The sequence below is a fragment of the Neovison vison genome, chromosome 5 (assembly GCF_020171115.1).
Source record: "Neovison vison isolate M4711 chromosome 5, ASM_NN_V1, whole genome shotgun sequence".
NCBI classification, from domain to species: domain Eukaryota; kingdom Metazoa; phylum Chordata; class Mammalia; order Carnivora; family Mustelidae; genus Neogale; species Neogale vison.
Window position 1 is genome coordinate 111,028,518 of NC_058095.1, and position 23,216 is coordinate 111,051,733.

Here is a 23,216-nt window from a genome sequence, read left to right on the forward strand (position 1 = left end):
TATTATAAAAATATATTTACTTTCTAAATTTCTATCATTTTCAACTTAAAAAAATGTTATTTGAAGGCCTGAAAAGAATAAATTTCATGTTGATGTGGCAGAATAGTCCTTATGTCTTGAATTTTCTTTTGAGGGCCACATTCTTTCTGAGGAAGGCACCGTGTTCTTTAACATGCTGGAAAGATAAGATCTTTATATAATAGCTATGTTAGGAAACCTTGTAAAAGACTTCCATATAGCAAGAATTTTTAGAGTTGGAAGAAAATGCTAAAGATTTGCTTGGTATATTATGTCCTTCGTTGGAGAAGGCCTATCTTTGCTCTTATTCCTTCAACTAGCCAAACCCAGAGGTGCCCACTGTGTTTAATTAAAAACTTTTAAGGCTTTCTACTAACAACTTTTAACCCACTCCTCACCCTTCACCCCACCTCACCCTGCTTGAAGTGATTCTTTCTTAATTCCTGACCTGAGAGGTACAAATGCTATATGATTGGGCATTACAGAAAATAGTGATAGAGGTTTGCTGGAAACATTGAAACATATTTTACAGTAGATTGTGAGTCCACTAGGTGGTGTAGTTTTGGGATCTGTATTTCAGTGGTTACTGTGGTGCTGAGGAAATCCTTTTAAATTATATCTCCGTTTCTTTCAGAATTCTAATAGAGAGGGTTGGCTTCTAAAAAAAAAATGCTATGTCTTTTTGAAGTTCAGAAAAACTTCGAAATAAAAATACAGCAGAATGGCTTGTGTTGAAGCAGTTTTGGGTCAGTGCTAGTAAAGAGGGGTTGTGTTTTTATAGAGAAAAGGCTTAGGGAAAAGTCAAGAAATGGGTGGTGATTTGAGAGGGAAAGAGGCAGTGTATAATGTAACCAAAATGATACGTGCTAGGATCACAATTAGCACAATTTTGCCCATTTATTGCTGGTAGTGCTTAAGGATTGTCACTGCAGACTTAAGGCTTAAGCAATGGGAGGGCAAAAAGTAGGGAAGACATGTAAGAAAGAGGAGGAGGAGAAAGGACATATGGTTTCAGGGCCAGTTCTTCATGGAGTATTGGGGAAATATGAAAGTATAGGGGAAAAGTGATTTTAGCAGGTAAAAACACAGAAACCAACTGTGAAAATAGCACTTGTCACAAGCTTTATAAGTTCATAATACCCATTCTCTAACAGGAGACACTGGACTAAGTTTTGTCTGTATGTAGTGGTGTAACATAAGGCAGTTTGTGATTTTTCTTTCTCAGCAGTGTTTGGATTTATTTCAGGTGTACTTTAGGAACCTTAACTGTGTTTCATTTGTTGTTGTTCATCAAAGCTCCAAACTTTTCCTCCTTATTCTTTTATTTTAATATTATGTTGCTGGAGGGGGCTTTCTGATATATATTTCTGTGTGTGTATATGTAGCAAGGTTTTATGTTTCTGGTTTCCTCTTTTTTTTTTTTAATCATTTGCTTTCTAGTGCCTTCTTTTTTCTTAGTGTTTTGTCTCTAGGTTCTGTGTAAATAAGAATGATACACGTTTTGGATGAGGGTTTGGGTTTTATAATAAGCACTGAAAAAACGGCATCTTCTAGCTTTGCAAGGGGTATTGAAAGGTTTCTTACCTTTCAGAAAGTGTTACTTTGATCTGTCAGAAGGAGAAAGTGAGCTGTTTTAAAAGACTTCCACCAGGGACACCTGGGTGGCTCAGTGGGGCAAGCCTCTGCCTTCAGCTCAGGTCGTGATCTCAGGGTCCTGGAATCGAGTCCCACATCGGGCTCTCTGCTCAGCGGCGAGCCTGCTTCCCCTGTCTCTCTTCCTACTTGTGATCTCTCTCTGTCAAAAAAAAAAAAAAAAAAGATTACAAAAAAAAAAAAAAGACTTCTTCCAAAGGAGATTGCACAACATCCTTGATGTCTTGTTTAAGGAATTCTTTTTCAGACCTCACATAAAATCCACTTGCTATAACAAACATTTACATGTTTTACCATTGGGAAGCACTTAGGTAGCATCTGCTTGCTTGTACATGGTAGACTGTAGTACCAAATCTTTATTGTTCAGCATGTGACTCAGCATGTTAAGGGTCTGCCATGCTCAGAAGAAAAATGGTGAAGAGACTCTACTTGTAAGAATAAGTGCATTTCAGAAATGTGAAGGGTGTTGAGTAGCTGTGAGTTATATGCCTAGACAGCGTGGGGCCTGTGAAAGTCATCACTGTTTTTCTCACCATTTCTGCTTCTGCATATTTCTGTCTTCAGATTGAGACCAGCTGGCTACCGTCCTTTCTGTAAGAGCATTTATTGTCACTTCTCTTCCTCTTTTAGAGGCTGCAAATAGTTCCAGTTCCTTTCATCTTTCCTCAGAGGTTTTAGTTTCAGCCTGTTAATCATCTTTGAGTCTCTTCTGAATCCCATCCAAGTTTTATTTTTCCTTAACATTCCTTTTCAGTTTAGAAGCACAAAACTGGACACTGTGCTCTGAGAGTTTCTGACCACTTCTGAGTACTGTGAGAGGGAGATTTCACACGTGCACATGCGCCAGACTCCATTTCACATAACCTTAGATGATGTTTGCTTTCCAGAAGTCCAGTCATATGTGCTGACTGGCTGTCAGATTTTTATTTCCTATGACCTTGATCTTTCCCTCTTATGTTTATTTATAGCTTGTGCATTCATCATTTTTTATTTATGGAGTTTACTTTTCTTGGGTGGATTGCTTTGCACTGTCCTCATTGAAATTCATTGCCCTTTTTTCTAATTATTTTACCACTTACTTAATGTCATTTCCATGCTTATCTTCCAGTGTGGCCAACCCAAAGGCTTCATATTTTCTGTGCCATGCAAGTCAGTGATGCAGATGTTAAAAAAAGAGAAAAAAGAAAAAAAAAAGGAGGAAGGTGAAACAATGTTCTAGAAACAATGGCAGAACACAATTTGTTGGTATTTCTTAAAATTTACTATGTTGACTAGCCAAACTGAATGGTAGTGGGCTATCTCTGTTTCCCTTCGTTTGTACTTTCTTATACTCCTAGGATCTGTTCCCTTACCACCAGAGTTTGGTGCTTGCATCTCCACACAGCTTTGCCAAGGAACAAAGAAAGCTTTGTTAGAGCAATTCACCTTAGACACTATTGCCAGATTTAATCTTAATCACTGCCTTGTATATACCTCACCCTGTTCATAACTTTCAGTGGCTCCCCGATGCCACTGAATTATAGAAAATTCCTGATTTGGTATTCAAGGCCCATTATTTCATTTTTCATAGCCTTAGCTTCCCTTTCTGTCTGATTGCTTGTAACTATACAAAACAAAACGTTTGCCTTCCCTGGATATCTTGCACACCTTCTGAGGCCTTGGTTTGTTTGCATTGTTTGCTCTGCTTAGACCACTGAAGCTTTTCCATCTAATTTCTGTTTAACACCGTGTAAGATCAACTCACTTTCTCCCTCTTTCTCTCTCTCTTTTTTATTTCTCTCTCTCTCTCTCTTTCTGGATTTCTGGATTTCTCCAGCAAGATACGATCTTTTCCTCCCGCCTCATCTTTATACTCTTTGGGGGGTACTTTTTTTTAGTAGTATTTACAGGTACATGGCAAATAGATGAACTATATTAGTTTGAGCACATTTTATGATATTTGATTCAAATTCTGGTATAAGCTCCCTACCTACTCGTAGCAAAGTTTGTGGATTAATAGCCAGTTTACATTTTGAGTAGCACTGGAACAGTCTGCTTTTTCTCCCTTAAAAAAGTTCTAAAAACAGTTAAAGGTTTAAAATGATTTATTATATTAGTCATTAATTAAACAAAAATTGCTAATTGCTAATTAAACATAAATTGCTTGATTGCATAATTAAATTTGTACTCTAAAAGCCCTTTTATAATTGACTTTTACTGTTTCCTAGAAACTACCCAACTCTGGCCAATATCGAAAGAAAGAAAAAGTTAAAACTTGAAAAGGAAAAGAGAGGAGCAGTTTTGACGACGACACAGTATGGGTAAGTTCCTTAAAATTGCTTTCATTCTCTATGCTTATTTCAAATGAGTATACTTACAAATAATAAACAAGAGTATGTACCAAAATCTTAAAATTTCTATACTCCTAATTCTGAAATCTTTGCTTTTGTAACTTTTTTACTTCAAAATTTCTTTAAATTGTGTTTTTAAATAAGCAGTGCCCTATATTAAGTAGTTTTTCAAAAAGATTTATTGTTAATAAATCTTTTGTCTTTGTCTCCTAGCTAAACAGTTCTCCTTCTCAGAGACAACCCATTCTATCCTTCCAGAGATACTTCATTTGTATGTAGCACATAAGATAATAGTCTTTTTTTTCTTTCCCTTTTTGACACTATTCTATACTTTTCTTTTTTTTAGCCAAATGATATATTTGGCGATATTAATAAATAACTAGCTTCTTCTTTCTTCAAGGATGTGTAGAACCCTAAGGGGGTCCCACAGTTTTTGTTTGTTTGTTTGTTTTTTAAAGCCAATTTCCTATTGACAAATACTGAAGTTCTTACCAGTCTTTTACTAATAAAAATTTGCCATTATTGCCCTGACATACATTTTACACATACATAAGTATTCCTTAGGATGGATTCCTAGAAGTAGACTTGCTAAGTCAAAAGATAATATGTGAATTTATTTTTGTTTTTTATTTTTTAGTTTTTCTTTTTTTTTTTTAAGGTTTATTTATTTATTAGAGAGAGAGCATGGCGGAGAGGAGCAAAGGGTGGGAGAGAGGAAGAGAATCCCAAGCAGACTTCCTGTTGAGTGCAGAGCCTGACATGAGGCTCGATCCCATGACTCTGAGATCATGACCTGGGCTACAGTCGAGAGACAGAAGCTTAACTGACTGAGCCAAACAGGCATCCCAGATGTATGTGTATTTGTAATATTAATGGCTAACTGCCAAATACCTATCATAGTTAACTCTCCCACCAGTAGTATATGAGACACCCTATTTTTCCCAACCCCTCACCTTCATAGAATTTTTTTCAAAATTTTTTGTTTCATTTTTTACTGAATTTAATTTTTAATATAAATAGAAGATACAGATCTCAAATGTACAACTCAAATTTATACACACACCTACACAACCATGTAATCTCCACACAGGTTAATAATATTCAAAATGTCTTCACCTCATGAATTTTTCTTAAGCTCTCCCTAGTTTATTGCGTCCCGACAAAGATGACTTCTTTTCTGATTTCTGTAATCATAGATTTGTTTTACGTGCTCTTGAAACCTTAGGTAAGTAGAATTGTAAGATATATATTCTTTGGTGTGTGATTTCTGTGGTTTGGAATTGTTTTGTGGTATTCACCCATATCGTGTGTAGCTCTAAACTGTTCATTCTTATTGTTGCATAGCACTCATTAGTGAGAATAGCCATTCTACTGTTGGACATTTGGATTGTTTCTGGTTTGGGTTATTATGAATAAAGCTGCAGTGAACATTCTTTTACATGTCTTTTGGGACATAAGTACTTGTTTTCATGGGTCATAGATATATGCTGAATCATTAGGCATCTGTATATTTAGTTTTAATAGATAAAGCCGAGCAATTTTTCTGTAATGGTTATAACAGTTTACATTCCTACTGATTGTGCATCTAATTGTTCTGTCTTTGTTTCATGCTTGGTTACACCTTTTCCTCATGTCCTCCTATCTCTATCTTTTTTTTTTTTTAAAGATTTTATTTATTTATTTGACAGAGAGAGATCACAAGTAGGCAGAGAGGCAGGCAGAGAGAGAGAGAGAGGAGGAAGCAGGCTCCCTGCTGAGCAGAGAGCCCGATGTGGGACTCGATCCCAGGACCCTGAGATCATGACCTGAGCCGATGGCAGCGGCTTAACCCACTGAGCCACCCAGGCGCCCACTCCTATCTCTATCTTGATTTCCCTCTTGACTAATGATGTTGGACACCTTTTTATATGCTTATCAGCCATTTTGATATTTTCTTGTGAAGTGCCAGTTCAAATTTTTGACCAGTTTTAAATGGGGCTGCTTTTCTTGTTTCGTAGGAGTTATTTACTTAGACACAACTCCTTTCTTGAGTAGATGTATTACAAGTATACCCTTACAACTTGTGACTTGCCTTTTTACTCTCTTACTGGGTTTCCTTTTCCCCCCCAATATAGTAATAAGTATTAATTGTTCAGACATCTGGAGTCATTTGGGCTTCAGTTAGACGTATCTACTGATCTTGACAAGGCTCAGTCATGGCTGAGGGTTGGTTAGCTGATGGCTAATCTAGCCTAGCTGAAGGCTGGGATACCTACGTAGTTACCATTTCTGGTACGCTTCACTCTTTAGTGTTGATCCATCATCTGATAGCATTTTCCTTTTGCCTAAAAGACTTTCTTTGGCTCTTCTTGTAGTGAGGATCTGCGGAGGTGAATTCTTTGAGCTTTGTATGTCTAAAAATGTCTTTCTTTGCCTTTCTTTTTGAAAAATATTTTTGCTGGATATGCAGTTCCAGTTTAACAGGTTTATTTATTTATTTTATTAACATATATAATGTATTATTTCTCCTGGGGGTACAGGTCTGTGAATCATCAGGCTTAAACATTTCACAGCACTCACCGTAGCACATACCCTCCCCAATGTCCATAACCCAGCCACTCTATCCCTATTCCCTCACCCCGCAACTCTCAGTTTGTTTTGTGGGATTAAGAGTCTCTTATGGTTTGTCTCCCATCTGATCCCGTCTTGTTTCATTTTTTTTCCTTCCCCATCCCCCACAAGCCCCAACCTTGCCTCTCAAACTCCTCATATCAGAGGTATCATATGATAATTGTCTTTCTCTGATTGACTTAGTTCGCTCAGCGTAATACCGTCTAGTTCCATCCACGTTGTTGCACATGGCAAGATTTTGTTTCTTTTGATGGTTGCATAGTATTCCATTTTGTGTGTGTGTGTGTGTGTGTGTGTGTGTGTGTGTGTATACACACACACACGTATGTATATATATATATATATATACCACATCTTCTTTATCCATTGATGGACATCTAGGTTCTTTCCATAGTTTGGCTATTAACAGGCTTTTTTGTTTAGTTTTAGGTTGTTTTTTTTTTTTTAATTTAAGGATTTTGTTCCATTGTCCTTTCATTTGCATTGTTTCCAAAGAAATCTGTGATTAAGCATTATTTTCTTCCAATATATAAAATGCTTTTTTTTTGCTAGCTGCTTTTAATATTTCTTCTTTATTACTGTTTAAGCAATTAGATAATGATGTGCCTTTGTATTTTCTTCATGTTTCTTGTGCTTGGGATTTGTTGAAATTCTTGGTTTATGGGTTTATAGTTTTTGTCAGTTTTGGAAAAATTTTGAGAATCTCAATCAGGCTCCATACCCAGTGCAGAGCCCTATGTAGGGCTCAATCTCACAGCCCCAGGATCATGACCTAAGTTGAAATCAAGATCTGGAAGCTTAACTGAGCTACTCAGGTACCTCTCCAACTCATTTTAAGAGTTGGTCTTAAGGGGCGCCTGGGTGGCTCAGTGGGTTAAAGCCTCTGCCTTCGGCTTGGGTCATGATCTCGGGGTCCTGGATCGAGCCCCACGTCGGGCTCTGCGCAGCAGGGAGCCTGCTTCCTCTTCTCTGCCTGCCTGTCTGCCTACTTGTGATCTCTATCTGTCAAATAAATTAAAAAAAAATCTTAAAAAAAAAAGAGTTGGTCTTAAAATATATAGTCTTGTATATTATACAACGTTATAATGGAGGTCTTGGACAGTATAATAAAGCAAAAAAAAATAGGGCGTATAAAATTTGAAAAGGAAGAAGTAACTGTCAGCTATTAAAAGTCGACATGATTGTGTGTGTAAAAAAAATCCAAACAAATCTATAATTAGAGTTAATAAAGTGAATTTAACAAGGGTGCCGAATACATATAAAATCAGTATTTTAAAAAATCAGTTGGATTTCTATATGCTATCAATGATTAAAAAATGAAACTTTAGAAGATACTATTTATGATAGCATCAGAATATCAAATACCTAGGAAAACATCTAACAAAAGATTTGTAAGGCCTCTATACTAAAAACTATAAAATGTTGCTCAAAAATGAAGGCCTAAATAAATGGAGGTTATATGTAATGTTCATGGACTAGAAGACTCTATATGTTTTTCTCTCCAAATTTATCCCAATCAAAATCCCAGAAAGTTTTGTTTTGCTTTGTAGCATGGTAGAAGGGGAGGTTAGTATTGGTAAGATTTAAGACTTACATGAAAACCCAGAGGATCCAGACAGCTAAGAAAGAGATGAAGGTAGTATGGCATTGTCCAAGGATAGGTAAACAGAACAGAATACAGTCCACAATAGAGCCTCTGGTAAACAGTCCCCTGATTTATGGCTGGTGGCAATATGGTGCATTGGAGAAAGGTAGCGTTTTCAACCCTTAACTTTTAAATTTCATATCTATGTATTTAAAATATATATATTTTCTCTAAGAATATATATTCTCCATTTTCTTAGAGAAAATATATATATTTTCTTAAAGAATATGTAATTTCTTAGAGAATATGTAATTGGTCTTATTTTTTATTATCTAGGCCAACAATCTTTATCTTTTAATTACATTTAAAATAATTACTGGGCGCCTGGGTGGCTCAGTGGGTTAAGCCGCTGCCTTCGGCTCAGGTCATGATCTCAGGGTCCTGGGATTGAGTCCCGTAGCAGGTCTCTGCTCAGCAGGGAGCCTGCTTCGCTCGCTCTCTCTCTCTCTCTCTCTCTGCCTGCCTCTCCATCTACTTGTGATCTCTCTCTGTCAAATAAATAAATAAAATCTTTAAAAAAAAAATTACTAATACAGTTGGGTTTCAGTCTACCATTGTCTTATTTTTTAAAAAATATGTCCTATTCTTTTCTTTATTTCCTTCCTTTGTTTTTTGTTGTTGTTTTAAGTAGGTTCCATGCCCAGCCCCAAGAAGGGGCTTGAACTCATGACCCTAAGATCAAGACTTGGAAACTTAACCAACTGAACCAATCAGAGACCCCCTTCCCTCTTGCCTTCTTTTGGATTAATTGAATATTTTTTTAATATTTTACTTCTCCTCTATTAGCTTTTTAGTTATAATTATTCCTTATTTCTCTACTTCATGTGTATCTACATCTTTACTTACATTATACTTTTTGTAAGTATTTTTAAGTGCTGATTAAAGAACCTTTTCCTTTTAAATGATTGTCAATCACAGTGTAAAGGAACTACTCCCTAAAGGTAGAGTAGTGCAAATACAGATACACCACTTTCAATGAAGTCTTACTGACCAATCAGGTAAAGGTCTTTCTAGGGGCACCTGGCTGGCTTAGTTGGTAGAGCATGAGATTTGATCTTAGGGTGAGTATCTAGTCCCATGTTGACTGTAGAAATTACTTTAAAAAAAGGGCGCCTGGGTGGCTCAGTGGGTTAAAGCCTCTGCCTTTGGCTCGGGTCATGGTCTCAGGGTCCGGGATTGAGCCCCACATCAGGCTCCCTGCTCAGCGGGGAGCCTGCTTTCCCGAAACCCTCTCTGCCTGTCTCTGCCAACTTGTGATCTCTTTCTCTGTCAAATAAATACATAAAATATTTTTTTAAAAAAAATTACTTAAAAAAAAAAACCTTAGGGCACCTGGGTGTCTCAGTTGGTTAAGCATCAGCCTTTGGCTCAGGTCATGATCCTAGGGTCCTGGGATTGAGTCCCACATTGGACTCCCTGCTCAGCAGGGAGTCAACTTCTTCCTCTCCCTCTGCCCCTCCTCTCCATTTGTTCTGTCTCTCTCTCTCTCAAATAAATAAAATCTTTAAGAAAAGTAAAATCTTAAAAAAAATCATTCTTACTAATGTGAATACCTTAAGATGATCATTTAAAAGCCATCTGTGGTCAGGTGCTATAGGAGCAGGATACAGGGAAGGCATTTGTGAATGGGAACCTAAGGAAAGTGCCATCTCTTCATTATCTTCATGGGGCCAGTGGGCCAGAGGCAGAAACTACCTGTTTTACCTGTGATGACACTGTTGAGGCCTGACTTCTGTACTTGCATATTGGAAATTGGTCCATGGTTTTCTGCAAAATTTGGAGTATATACATGATTTTTGGAATGAGACTGTGTAAGGATTATGGTGACCCTAAAAAAATTAAGAATCTTTGGATTGCAGAAATATTAACCAAATATGTTTAGAAAATTATTTAGAAATTGTTGTGATAATAACTACCATTTATTAAGAGCTCAGTGTGGCACTTTATTATTAGTTCTATGTCTCTATGATTCCCTTCTACAAATGGGGGAGTTAACAAATGCAGGGATATTAATATTGTCCCAAGAGGCACAGTTAGTAGGTGGCAAATTAGGATTTGAATCCAGGTTCCTAATTTCTGTATTCCTAACTGCAGCCTGCATTATTAATGAAAAAAAAAAAAGGAATTCTGCCAATAAATGATAAATTAGAAAAATCATGTATTTTTGTGAAAACTCAGCCCCACTAAAGGATAACTTGTATTGTTGTCTATTGAGAACATACAGTGAACCTTTTTTTGAAAATTTTTTCCTACACAGTTTACCTTGGAATATGCTCAGGCAAGCATTTGTTTTCCTTCTAAGAGGGGTAATTATAGTTGTTGAGAGGGCACTTGTTTTGAAGTAGCTGTGAAATTGTGCTCAGTTTATGATCTTTAAGTTTATCCTCTAAAGTAAGGAGAATAGTAATCTGTCTAACCTACTTTCAAAGAGTTGTCATGAAGATCAAACAAGGCAGCATATTTGTAAATGTGTCAGAAACTTTTAAGACTCCTGGAGAATGAATAGACAAGAGTTACCACTCTTCCAAATCTAAGAAACACTTTCATGTACAATCAAAATGAAAGAATTTTGCCAGTTAAATTGACCTGCTGTTGATCATACAACATAGACCATTTTCAGAGGGGTTAGAATATGGGAGGACATACGCATCTCAGAATTGATAAAGTATAGTATATTGTGGTATGTTATTTTAGAGGTCTGCCATAAAATTCCTTGTCTTTGGAAGCTGTTGAGTTTATTTATTTTGATTTCTTTAATGTACTAGGCTACAAATAATTGATAAGGCAGCTAAGTTTCTTTTGCATTCAGTACTCTCCTTTAGATTTCTCTTGAGAGGTCAGTGCCTTTTATATATAGAATTGCATTTTTCTCACTCCAGCAAGATGAAGGGGATGTCCAGACATTCACAGATGGCAAAGATTAGAAGTCCTCGCAGGCATCACAAATGGAAAAATGATCGCATTGGACAGAAAGCAGCTGTTGGATCTGGCAGTTGCTTGGGTGATGTGAAGCCTGAAGATCCACCTGAAGCAAATTCAGACCCTCTGGGTGTTTTGGTAAACACGGATTCTGGTAAGCTGAAAGGAAAGTAGTGTGTTTATAAGTGTATAGACCGTGATGCTGAAGTTGATTCTTCATGGCATTGTTTGTGGAAAATTTAATGGCAAATATGTTTTAAAAAAGTGGGGGGGGCGCCTGGGTGGCTCAGTGGGTTAAGCCGCTGCCTTCGGCTCAGGTCATGATCTCGGGGTCCTGGGATCGAGTCCCGCTTCGGGCCCTCTGCTCGGCGGGGAGCCTGCTTCCTCCTCTCTCTCTCTCTCTGTCTCTCTGCCTACTTGTGATTTCTCTCTGTCGGATAAATAAATAAAATCTTAAAAAAAAAAAAAAAAAGACCGATGCTTTTGTTTTTGTTTGTAGTAGGAGTGTCTTGTCAAAACCCTCATTTCTGAATCTTGGGGAGTATGTGCATGAGGCAGGCAGGATGTAGAAGAAAGATGATATTTATTGGATAATTTTCATAGTATTGTGTAATCTTTGAAATGTTCTTAAGATTGTTCTGTATGGGGGTGCATGGGTGACTCAGTCGGTTAAGTGTCCAACTCTTGATTTTCGGCTCAGGTCATGATCTCAAGGTCATCAGATGGAGCCCCATGTCAGGGTTAGTGCTCAGAGGGGACTCTGCTTGGGATTTTCTCTCTCTCCCTCTGGCTCCCCCCAACCCCCTGCCCCATGCTCTCACTCTCCAAAATAAATCTTTGAAAAAAAAAAAAGATTGTTTTGAATGTTTTGATGCTGTAGATTCAGAGTTGCTTAATTATCTTAATTTTTCCCCACCTACGAGGTGGCTAATTTCAGTGGAGGCCAGTACTGTTTATGCTGCTGAGCATGAATATGATCTCCTTGAGTAAATAATATTATTTCATTGTTTTTGATACTATTCTTCCTTAGCGTGTAGAATATCTTTATATTAGCTTTGAATTCCCTTACTCTTTCTTAATAAATTGAGAAATTAAAGGACCAGAATGCTGCTAACCACACAGAGATATCATCAGCCTCTGATACTCCATTTTCCCTTCTAAAAAATGAAAATGTAGGGGCGCCTGGGTGGCTCAGTGGGTTAAGGCTCCTGCCTTCGGCTCAGGTCATGATCTCAGGGTCCTGGGATCAAGCCCCACGTTGGGCTTTTTGCTCAGCAGGGAGCTTGCTTCCCCCTTTCTCTCTGCCTGCATCTCTGCCTACTTGTGATCTCTATCTGTCAAATAAATAAATAAAATCTTTAAAAAAATAAAGTAAAATAAAATAAAAAATGAAAATGTAAATGTAAATATTTCTACCACCTTTCCTTCCAATATCATCATGAAGCTTTATCTTATTATATGTATTTTCTCTTCTGCAAGGAGTAGTATTAGTGAGGGGACTGATACTAGCAGGCTCTGTTTAACTTGGAAGACAATGGCTTCTGTGATAAACACATGGCAAATATTTAAACTTGCGGTTGGCAAGAAATGGAATAACTAATTCAATGACTGAATTAGGATGGAAAGGATCTTAGCATAGGGAGTGTTGGGCTAAGAATAATATATAATTTAGTTAGAATAATAATAATTATTTTAACACCAGCTAACACTTACTGAGTAAGGTACTTACAGTGCTCTACGTGCTTTATACATGTTAACTCTTTTCCTTTTGCAATGCATATGTACTGTTGCTACTTGCATTTTAGAACTGAGGAACACAGGTAGGTAATTTACCTTAGCTCAGCTGTTCGTTGGCAACAGTGCCAGAGTTTGAATTTAAGAGTCTGATTCCATTAGACACTGTGCTTCTTTTAAATGTGAAATCTGAATTTATCTTAAAAAAAAAAAATGGTGTATGAGCCTAGGATAGTTGTGATGTGGGAGAGAGTTTAGAAAAGGCATCTTTGTATCCTTGCTGATAGCAAGGAAAAGGCAGATGACATTTGGGGCCAGAGCTGAGTTTACTCTTGGGCACCGATTTCTTTCCTTCAGAAGGTGTTAGAACCCACACACTTCTTCAGATTTACAGTGTGTGACCTTGATGATAAAAACCATCTGTATCCAAATACAAGCTTTCATGTTATTAAAATACTTGAAACACAATACAAAGACTACTGTTAAAATTAGTAAGTTACTAATCTGAAAATTATGTAATTCTTCACTTCATGCAATTCTCTAAATGAACATTTAAGGGACTCTGTAATTTGAATAGTCTTCATTCTGTTAGCTTTGGTAGATGGGTAATTGTTATCTTTCTCTCTCTCTTAATCTCTATACCCAACATGGGCCTTGAACTAACGACCCTGAGATTGAAAGTTGCGTGCTCTATGGACTGAGCCAGCCAGGCCCCCTCTGTTTTCTCATTTTTTATTTTTATTTTTTAAAATATTTTATTTATTTTGGGTGAGCATGGTGATGGTATTAAGGAGGGCACGGATTGCATGGAGCACTGGGTGTTATATTCAAACAATCATGGAACACTGCATCAAAAACTAATCTTGTACTGTATGGTGACTAACATAACACACCAAAAAAAGGATTTTTTTTATTTATTTAAGAGAGAGAGGGAGAGAGGGAGAGCACAGAGAGAGGGAGTGAGAGGGAAAACCAGAGAGTCTGATGTGGGGCTCCATCCCAGGACCCTGAGATATGACCTCAGCCAAAGGCAGATGGTTAACTGATTGAACCACCCAGGTGCTCCTGTTTTCTCATTTTTAAAGAAGTATTTCAGTATATGGTAATCTGGTGAAATACCAGCATAAAGATCATTATGTATTTTGCTCTACTTAAGCCTGTATCTAGGTCTTTAGGGGCTTTCGATGTGAGAGATAATAGTATCTTTTATTGTCATGGTAGAAAGTGTTTAGTCAGATTTTTTTGTGTCCAAGCAGTTGTATGAGAAACCTCAAGTAATTTTGTTTTGGTGTAAATGTGTAAGCCTTTACCTGTACTGAGAGTCAAAGATAGAAATGCGCCTATATTGAGGGTCAAAGATGATTATGTAAGTCTTGAATATAAAAATCTTACAAGTAAGTTATAAATTCTATTCTTTAAGGAAATAAAAAAAACCAATGATTAAGTTAGCATAAGTTAATTTTGTAGGAAAGATTTTGTTTAAATTTATATTATCCTTTATCTGGGATTTCTTCTGGATTATTTACATTTTCCAAATCAATGTTTAGACCATTGGTTCTTCAACTTTTCACTCCAGGTATAGCTACAAAAATCTGTGTGTACCATTTTTTTCTCATGCCTGAATATTCTCAGCATGTCTGCTCTCTTCATCTCTCAGTCTTACACTTGTTTGGAGGCAGCTTCCTTCTCTCTGGGCCAGGGTGAGCCAACCTTAAGATCAGTTGTGCTCATTATTCAGGTTTTTTTTGGTGAGGCACCACTGAAATGATGTGGCCCTGTTTGTGCTCTCGGGTGGTAGTTAGTACTTTTTATCACTAATTTCACTTGTAAAATGAAGATCTCCTGATACCTTACATTTTTTTCCTTTTTTTGGCTCAGCACCTTATCTAGATAACAGCATTCAAATTTTATTTTATTGGTTTATTTTTAATTTTTAAAAAAGATTTTATTATTTGACAGAGAGATAGAGAGAGTGCAAGTAGGCAGAGCAGCAGGCAGAGGTGGAGGGAGAAGCAGGCTCCCCGCTGAGCAGGGAGCCCAACATGGAGCCTGATCCCAGGATCCTCGGATCATGACCCAAGCCAGCATCACATTTTAAACAAGACAGGAGTTCTTGAGGATCTTTACAGACTTCAGATCATGCTTGGAAAATCAGTATTTTTTGTGCTGGTTGGTAGTATGTGAACTCTCATTACTAATGCAGGTGCTTTAAACTGGGGATTGATAGTGTTTCAAAGGGAAAGCCTGTCATTTGGAGTCTCCCAATTTATCAGTTTTAAATATGGCCTGTTTTCACTAGATGACCTTAATGGTGCTGTATTTTTTTTCTTTTTTAGTTCCTTGTGTGTTCTGCTAACTAGTTTCCTCAAGGTGTTACTGTTTTAAATCTTTCTTTTGCTATTTCAATAGTTAGGACCACATTTATTTTGTGACGGTTGTTTAAATGCATATACAACATGTTTTATGACTTTCCTGACCTGTGGTTTTAATAAGTGTTGTCTGAGCTAGAGGGAGAAGAGCTGGTCAGTAATGGGCGTCAAGTGTCACTGACCGAAGTGCCTCAGCGCCCACAAAATGAAAAAGATGCAATTTGTTAGTCGTTCGTTACAGTGTAAATATAGCTGTTGTCATAGAACACTGGGGGATATTAAGCTAGGTGGGCTTCTGGTGTTTAAAAGGTAAATGTTAAAATAAGAACATAAGCTAGCATATCAGCTGTTAAGAATGTTCATTGTTAATGTTTGTTTTTGAGAGTTGGACACCATTAAAGCAAGGTTTCCATTTTTTCTGGTGACTTTTTCTGCAGAATTGCATTTTCTTTAAGATACTTTGTCTATAAATCTTCTTGCAGCTAGAGCATGTAATTGTGTTTCGCTTCTTAAAGGCAATAGAAAATAGTAAGGGGATGAACGGGGAGAGACAAGTAAAATAAGATGTAGGAAGAACCCAGATGAGAGCTTTTACAACTAGTGTTTATACTTACCAAGACTTACAAAGGGCGGGTTTTTGTTTTCCTTTTTTCATTTTAATAGGGATTTACTTGAGGTCCTACATTCTGCTTGTCCATCATTGTAATTCAGAGAAATTTCTCCCTGACTTCAAGAAATTTATAGTCTGGTGATAAATTTTAGATTTATATGTATATATTTGGTCAGAGGGCACATGATATCTGTGTATGAGAGAGAGGTGAGATTTACTTTAGGAGAAGTGTTGCTAGGTATTTTATAATCATTCTAAAGTTTGATTTTATTGTCTTCATTGCTCCTGTCTTTTTACTGGCATGTTTTAGTTTAGAGAGGTGTTTGGGCTGTTTTTGTTAAAAAGTGAGTGAATTTTCTTCAGTATTATTTTGTTAGCCAGTACAGTGCCTTCAACGTAATCTTTCCAACTGCTGACAATGCCTATATTCGAACTGCTAGTAGATCAAAGGGACTGTGGGAACAGCCCCCCACCCCTTTTCAGATGAAAAGTCACTATAGAGGATGTTTTGATAGGACCAAAAGGACGATACCTCTTTTCAAAATGTTATTGTGTGTCATGGATTCCTGAAACATAACTGAGGGAGAATGACCTAGGGGAGTACTTGTTCATTTTGTGAACTCCTAACTCTTACCCAGGAGGAGACATTCCAGTACTTTGTGAACTTTGTGACAGTCCTGGTAGTGAATACACCAAGCATCCATATTGTGGTTTTACCATTTTCCAGCTGAAGAAACCAGAGCCTTTTGGAGAAATGATTGATTGTAGAGCTGGGACAGAGAAAATGCAAAGTGAACCTAGAGGATCTTAGTAGTGCCAGAGGGTTAGAAAGTGCTCAGAAAACAATCAGGATTGTGGGCATGTCAGAAAGATATAGGGACCAACTGGAAAGTGCTCTGAATAGCCTAAGTTGGAACAACTTGAGCCACAAAGTAAATAATAATAGATTATAACCCAAAGAATACAATAAATACCCATGAGTCCATATTGATGTGAATAAGAAATGGGGAAGGAGGGACAGATCTTTCAGAAAAATTCTAATTAATAAATGTAAAAAAAATGAAGGAATTAAAAGTCACCATTAAAACACCACAGTAATAGTTGTTTCAGGCAAAACCCAGTGATGAATGGTAAAATTAGTGGCAAAACTTTAAAACGTGGTATTTATGTAGTTTCAAAATACTGCTCACTAAATATTAGTTACTGTGGTGGTTTTAACATGTCTAAATTTCTTTGATATTCATTACTCTAAGAGAGAGGAGCTTAATTCCCTTCCCCTTGAATGTGGGCTAGACTTAATGAATCATTTTTTTTTAAATGAAAGAGAAAAATCGTAACTTAATAACAAAGAAACCAGGCAGACCACCAAGAGCTCAAGATTAACATCACTAGTAATAAGTCATGTTGATGTGATGGACTCCTGGTATGAGGTGATAGGAAGGACACTACCTAAAATCCGTAGCCTCTGTGCAATCATCAGAAAACCTCAGATGGACCCTAGCTAAGGGCCATTCTTCAATAACCGGTAGTCTTCAAAAGTGTCAAGTTCGTTAAAGACAAGGAAATACTGACAGATTGTCACAGATTTAGAGGAGACACAGATAAGGAGTCATGATGATTAAATATATAATACGATATGATGGATTGAATCCTGAAGCAAGAAAAGGGTATTAGTGGAAAAACTAGTGAAATCGCAGTATAGTCTGTAGTTTCGGTAGTGTTCTACCAGCGTTAATTTGGTAGCTATGATAATGTACCATAGGTATGTAAGGGAGGAGAAGCTATATAGTAGGGTATATGGAAGTTCTCTATACTATCTCTGCAACATTGGTGTAAGTCTAAAATTGTTTCAAATATAAAGTCTTTTTAAAAAAGGGAAGGCAGGAAAAGGGGCAATATGTAGGCCTATTAACGCCTTGCCCCCCGCTTCTTGAACTGAATTGTGAGGAAACACTTTTCCTGGAGGAGAGTGATTCCTCCAGGGTTTATTTTCCTATGTTTTTCTATTACATTTTTTTTTTTTTTTTTAGTTTCTCCTTTATTTTATTTTCTATTATATTCTGACTATAAAAACAAAAAACTGGAGAACATTTAAAAAATAATCTACTATCTTACAGAGATAGCCACTGCTCACATTTTGTTTTATATCCTTTTAATATTTTTTATATCACTTGTGTATGATTTTTAAAAATAAAAATGGAATCATGTTATTAATGAAAAGAAAGAAAGGAAGAAAATGGGCTTTGAATCCAGACAGAATTAGGTTTGTGTTGTGGCTCCACCTTTTCCTATGAATACATCTTTACTCATTCCGCAAGTTTGTTCTTCAAATATTTGTTCAGCACTTAACGTACTGTTCTAGACTCTGAAGATACAGTACTGAACAAAGCCAAACCCTTTCCCTCCTGTAGCTCGTACTTGTTCACATCTAAGTACAACGGATAGTTGTTTAGAGTTTGCTGTAACAGGGAACAGAGAAATGGAACCACAGCTGGAAGAAGACATTTGTTAGCATTATTACTGACCGTAGGACATTTTGGGAGGATGGCTTCATCTTAATAAAAGGACCTTATGTATCTGTAGGAGCTCTTCCAGCCCATAAGTTAAGAATTGGGATTTGGGACAAACCGTAAGAGACTCTGAATCTCACAAAACAAACTTAGGGTTGCTGAGGGGAGGGGGTAGGGAGAGGGTGGTTGGATTATGGACAGTGGGGAAGGTATGGGCTATGGTGAGCACTGTGAAGTGTGTAAACCTGGCGATTGGCGATTCACAGACCTGTACCCTTGGGGCATATACATTATATGTTAATTTAAAAAATAAATTAAAAAAAAAAAGAAATGGGATTTGGAGCCAAAATTTTGCTATAACAGGGAACAGAGAAATGGAACTGTAGATGGAAGAAAGGGCATTTATTAGCATTATAATTAATCATAGAGACATTTTGGTAGGATGGCTTCATTTTAATAAAGAGGATTTTATGTATCTATAGGAGAGATTCTAGCCCATTAGTTAAGAATTGGGATTTGGAGTCAGATAGCCCAGATTTAACTTTGATCCTACTGTTGTATAATTTTGTTACCTGAAGGAAAAGTTACTCAGATTCTCTGAATTTTGGTTTTCTCATCTGTAATTAATAGTGAAAATTATAACCTCCTAAGGATTAATACAAGCTCATACTTTTAAAGAGCGTTATAGTCAACTGTATTGTGCTTTTTAGTATCTCTCTTGGGGTCTTAGATAGAAATAATAGTTGGGCTTATTATCTTACAGTGAGTTGAATAGTCTCTATATTAATATTGTTATAGATTTGTTTAGTCCATTAATAATTTGTATGTAGAACTGCATTATTTTTCTTTCCCCTTATTAATTCAGGAGGAAAGATCATAAGCTTAAAATTGACAAGCAGCAGTTTTCAGAAGGCATGGTGCAGGGTAATATGGATGGGTGGAGGGAGGAGAGGGGATTTAATTTCATCCACCAGTAGGTTTTAGTTCCTTATTCACATAGAAGTATACCCCCATTCCTACTGACCTGTTTTGTTTTCCTCTAGACTGACTTGGTGAATACTAAATGCTGCCTTGAAATGTTTCATATTGGTTGTGGGTTGAGCTGGTACATTACATAGACAGGTTACTTCCTGTCTTCATTCTTCAGTCAGGATTTTTATTTTTTATTGGTTGTTTAGACTAGATTTAATACATTTTTAGAGCTGCCAAAAACAAATGTAATAGATGGTGTCCTGAGGCTACAGCTTGGCTCACTGGGCTATGATCAAACTCTGCCTTTGGCAGGCTCTTTGATACTTGCTAAATTCTCTGGCTTGGCTTGTTTACTTAAGTTCTTAGAAGTTCTAAATATAAACTTTGGGTGAATTCATTGCAGTATACCTCTTTGAGTAAGCCTTTATATACGGAATGGTTTAAATATTATTTGTGCTCTCAAAACTAGTCTTAAAAACAAAAAAGGGGGCGCTTGGGTGGCTCAGTGGGTTAAGCCGCTGCCTTCGGCTCAGGTCATGATCTCAGGGTCCTGGGATCGAGTCCCGCATCGGGCTCTCTGCTCAGCAGGGAGCCTGCTTTCTCCTCTCTCTCTCTGCCTGCCTCTCTGCCTACTTGTGATCTCTCTCTGTCAAATAAATAAATAAATAAAATCTTTAAAAAAAAAAAAAAAACAAAAAAGGTAGGGTGCCCGGGTGGCTCAGTTAGCTAAGTGTCTACCTTTGGCTCAGGTCATGATCCCAGGGGCCTGGGATGGAGTCCCATGTCAGCTTCCCTGCTCCACAGAGAGTCTGCTTCTCCCTCTGGCCCTCCTCCCATTTGTTCTTCCAATCTTTCTCTCTTTTTCTTTCAAATAAAATAAAATAAAAACCAAAAAGGTAGTTATATTATTTATTCCTAAATCTAATTTTTATAGCCAGTCATTCTAATCCAGTGAAATTAAATGAATTTCTGGCCTTGGCCTTCCTACTACTTTAATAAAATTAATTAATAGCACAATAGCCTAAATAAAATAAAATTAATTAGTAGCAAAAACTGTATAATTAATTTAGAGAAGGCCCAAATTTCGTAACCTGTGAAGCATGGTAAGTAACTTAGCTGTGCTATAGCTGCCACTGGCCTTCTGTCTTCTCTTTGGGGCAAGTAGCTTCTCTGACCACGATGGTTTAAACCAAGGGAAAATGTCCAGGTTTCCTGAATTTTGTTTTGGGGGAAGGTTAAGGAAATGATCAGAAATGACTTTCTTTTCACTGATGTATGAAGCAGTAGGGAGTCTATCAGCTTTCTTTGCTCTGGTGGTGGATGTGTTTGGTATACTGTTTTACTTCTTTCCCATTCTGTTTCAGAGTCTGATAAAGAGGAGAAACCACAAAGCACTGTTATACCAAAGGAAGTGACACCAGCCCTGTGCTCACTCATGAGCAGCTATGGCAATCTCTCAGGGTCAGACAGTGAGCCAGAAGGTAAGTCATGGGCTCAGTTGTTACAGGTGGGTTTGTTTTGTTTTGTTGCTTTTTGAATTTGGTGTCTACTCTGCGCCAGTAGCATCCTTTCAGGTGTGTCTTTCTGAGGACAAGATGTGTCAAGCACATTCTTTATTTCATCTTCACATTTTTCATTTGGTGTTAGCATGGGATAAAGGAAAACTTGAGAAATGAGGAAATGTATTGCTAGTCTGGGAGAAAAAGGCAAAAATAATATGACAGGATAGGAAGGGGAAGAAATAATGTTTCACTAATGGAGTCAAAGAAAATTCTAAAAGATACAGCAAAGAAAGTTAATTTCCTCTGTTTACTCTCAAGAGCCCTTGTCTTAACATATTTAGAGCACCTTTGGTCGGTGAAAAGAGGTCCTTTGTAAAAAAGTGAATGACAGAATTCCTTACATGTATGTAGAGCATTTTTTTTTATGGAGGACATTTACATAAATTACCTCATTTGGAGAACATAGTAACTCTATTCTTGTGTCAAATTAGCCTGTGTGTTTTAAAGACTGGATGAGACGGAATCCTTTCAAGGTTCTTTCTAAGTAATTGGTGATGTACAGTACAGGATATATGTCTAACCTTTAGAAATGACAACAAACCAGCTTAATTTAGCATCTTTTCTTAGAGTTACCTCAAAGTTGTATGTTGTTGATTTGTTGTAGCATGGCAATTCTAAACCCACGGTTCATATAAATAATCAGCATATGTTTAGTGAATAAGTCTTGCCCTTCTGTTGTGGAAACTTGGCTCTGCACAGTAAGTTTATTTGGGCTTTACCACCTGTGAGAGAATTCACGTGTCTCTGTCTCTGCACTAGATGTGTACTGAAGATAAAGAATACAGGGTCTACAGGTGAGTGTGTAGAAGGAAGGGAAGATTTTAATGTAATTGGATGACGATGGTGGCACTTTTAATGTTAATTAAGCTAGAGATCATCACTGTATAGTTGGAAGATGTTGAAGGAGAACAAGTTGGCATTTACTGTGAAGGATAATGTTTAGATGTGTCTGTAACATAGGGATTTTTTTCTTCTTTTTTAATGGACCATGGTTTACTATGGTAGCTGTTTAAAAGCTACTTGAATTTTGAAATATAAACTACTTTGGTTTTGTCAGGTATTTCTTAACAGATGGTTGCCTCCTCTTGTTTTTATTTTGATTTTAAGTATAACAGTATTTATTTCTTTACTCTTGTTTCCAGTACACTGATAGAAGATGGAGTTATTCTTTAAACACATATTACATTTCCTGCTTATCGTGTGTTTTTATGACAGGTGATAGCAAAGAAAGCTGGTACCACATTACTGAACCTTATAAAAACAAGCCACACTAATGCTCTTGCTCTCTCTCCCAAGATAAAACATTTAATACTTTCATTCTCATGTCTTTTTTTGCATATGCACAAGCAGACAAACAGGAGGAGTGGTAGGGAGAGGGAGAAGCAGGCTCCCTGCTGAGCAAGGAGTGCCTGAGGGACTTAATCCCAGGACCCTGGGATCATGACCTCAGCTGAAGGCAGATGCTTAACCGATTGACTCAGGAGCTGCCACCATTTTTAAATTAGAAGAAAGGAAGGAAACTGGGAGGGATCTTTTGAGGTCCTACTCCTTCATTTGTAGAAACTTCTGCTTAAAGAAGATGAGTTTACAAAGCTAGTATGTGAGAGAGCTGATAGAAAGCCTAGGTTTAGGGACTTAAAAATCTAAAAAAAGCCAGCTGTATTGCCTTTCATTGTAGTCCTTCTCTTTGTTGTATTTAGTGTCTTACTGCACAGAAATGCATAGCTTTATCTTATAGATAAGAGAAGGTATTTATCTATTAAAAGATACATTTTATCTTACATGAATTTATTTTTACTAATTGTCTACAATGCCCTGCCTGAAGGAAAAACCCCTTGCTTATATTCCTAAGGCTTCAGAATTATTATATGTAGTTTGAATTCAGCTTTATTAAGCCATCCAGGTCACCAGCAAGTTTCCAACTTCCATTGTAAGTTCTGGGCTATGGGATAGGATATCGATTCATAGGGACTTTGGAAGAAATAAACCAAAGAAATAAAGTGGGCTTTTCTGAACCATGAAATAGCATCTAGAAGGCTGCTTATTTAAGTGTATTCTAAATGGAGAGGAGCAGTTTGATTCCTCACAGATTTTTAACAATTGGGTCATCATAGTTATAATCTGTCTTGACTTGGGAATCGATACAAAGGTATATAGAGGATCTTAAATGTGACCAGTTCTGTTCCAGAATGAGTTTAAACAAGGAACGGGTCCCTCAAGAAAGACTGAAGCAAAACAAGAGGCTGTGCTTGGCTCTGGGGACATCAGAATCATTAAGATCATT

At 37.1% G+C, this 23,216-nt stretch overlaps 1 protein-coding gene across 1 annotated transcript in view; it reads left to right on the forward strand.

The window, feature by feature from the left end:
- NUFIP1 (nuclear FMR1 interacting protein 1) overlaps window positions 1–23,216 on the forward strand; it is a 45,251-nt gene that overhangs the window by 15,154 nt on the left and 6,881 nt on the right. Inside the window, exons 6-8 of the mRNA XM_044249767.1 lie at window positions 3,879–3,971; window positions 11,136–11,329; window positions 20,735–20,851. Coding sequence (XP_044105702.1) covers window positions 3,879–3,971; window positions 11,136–11,329; window positions 20,735–20,851 — 404 coding nt within the window. The remainder of the gene's footprint in view (window positions 1–3,878; window positions 3,972–11,135; window positions 11,330–20,734; window positions 20,852–23,216) is intronic.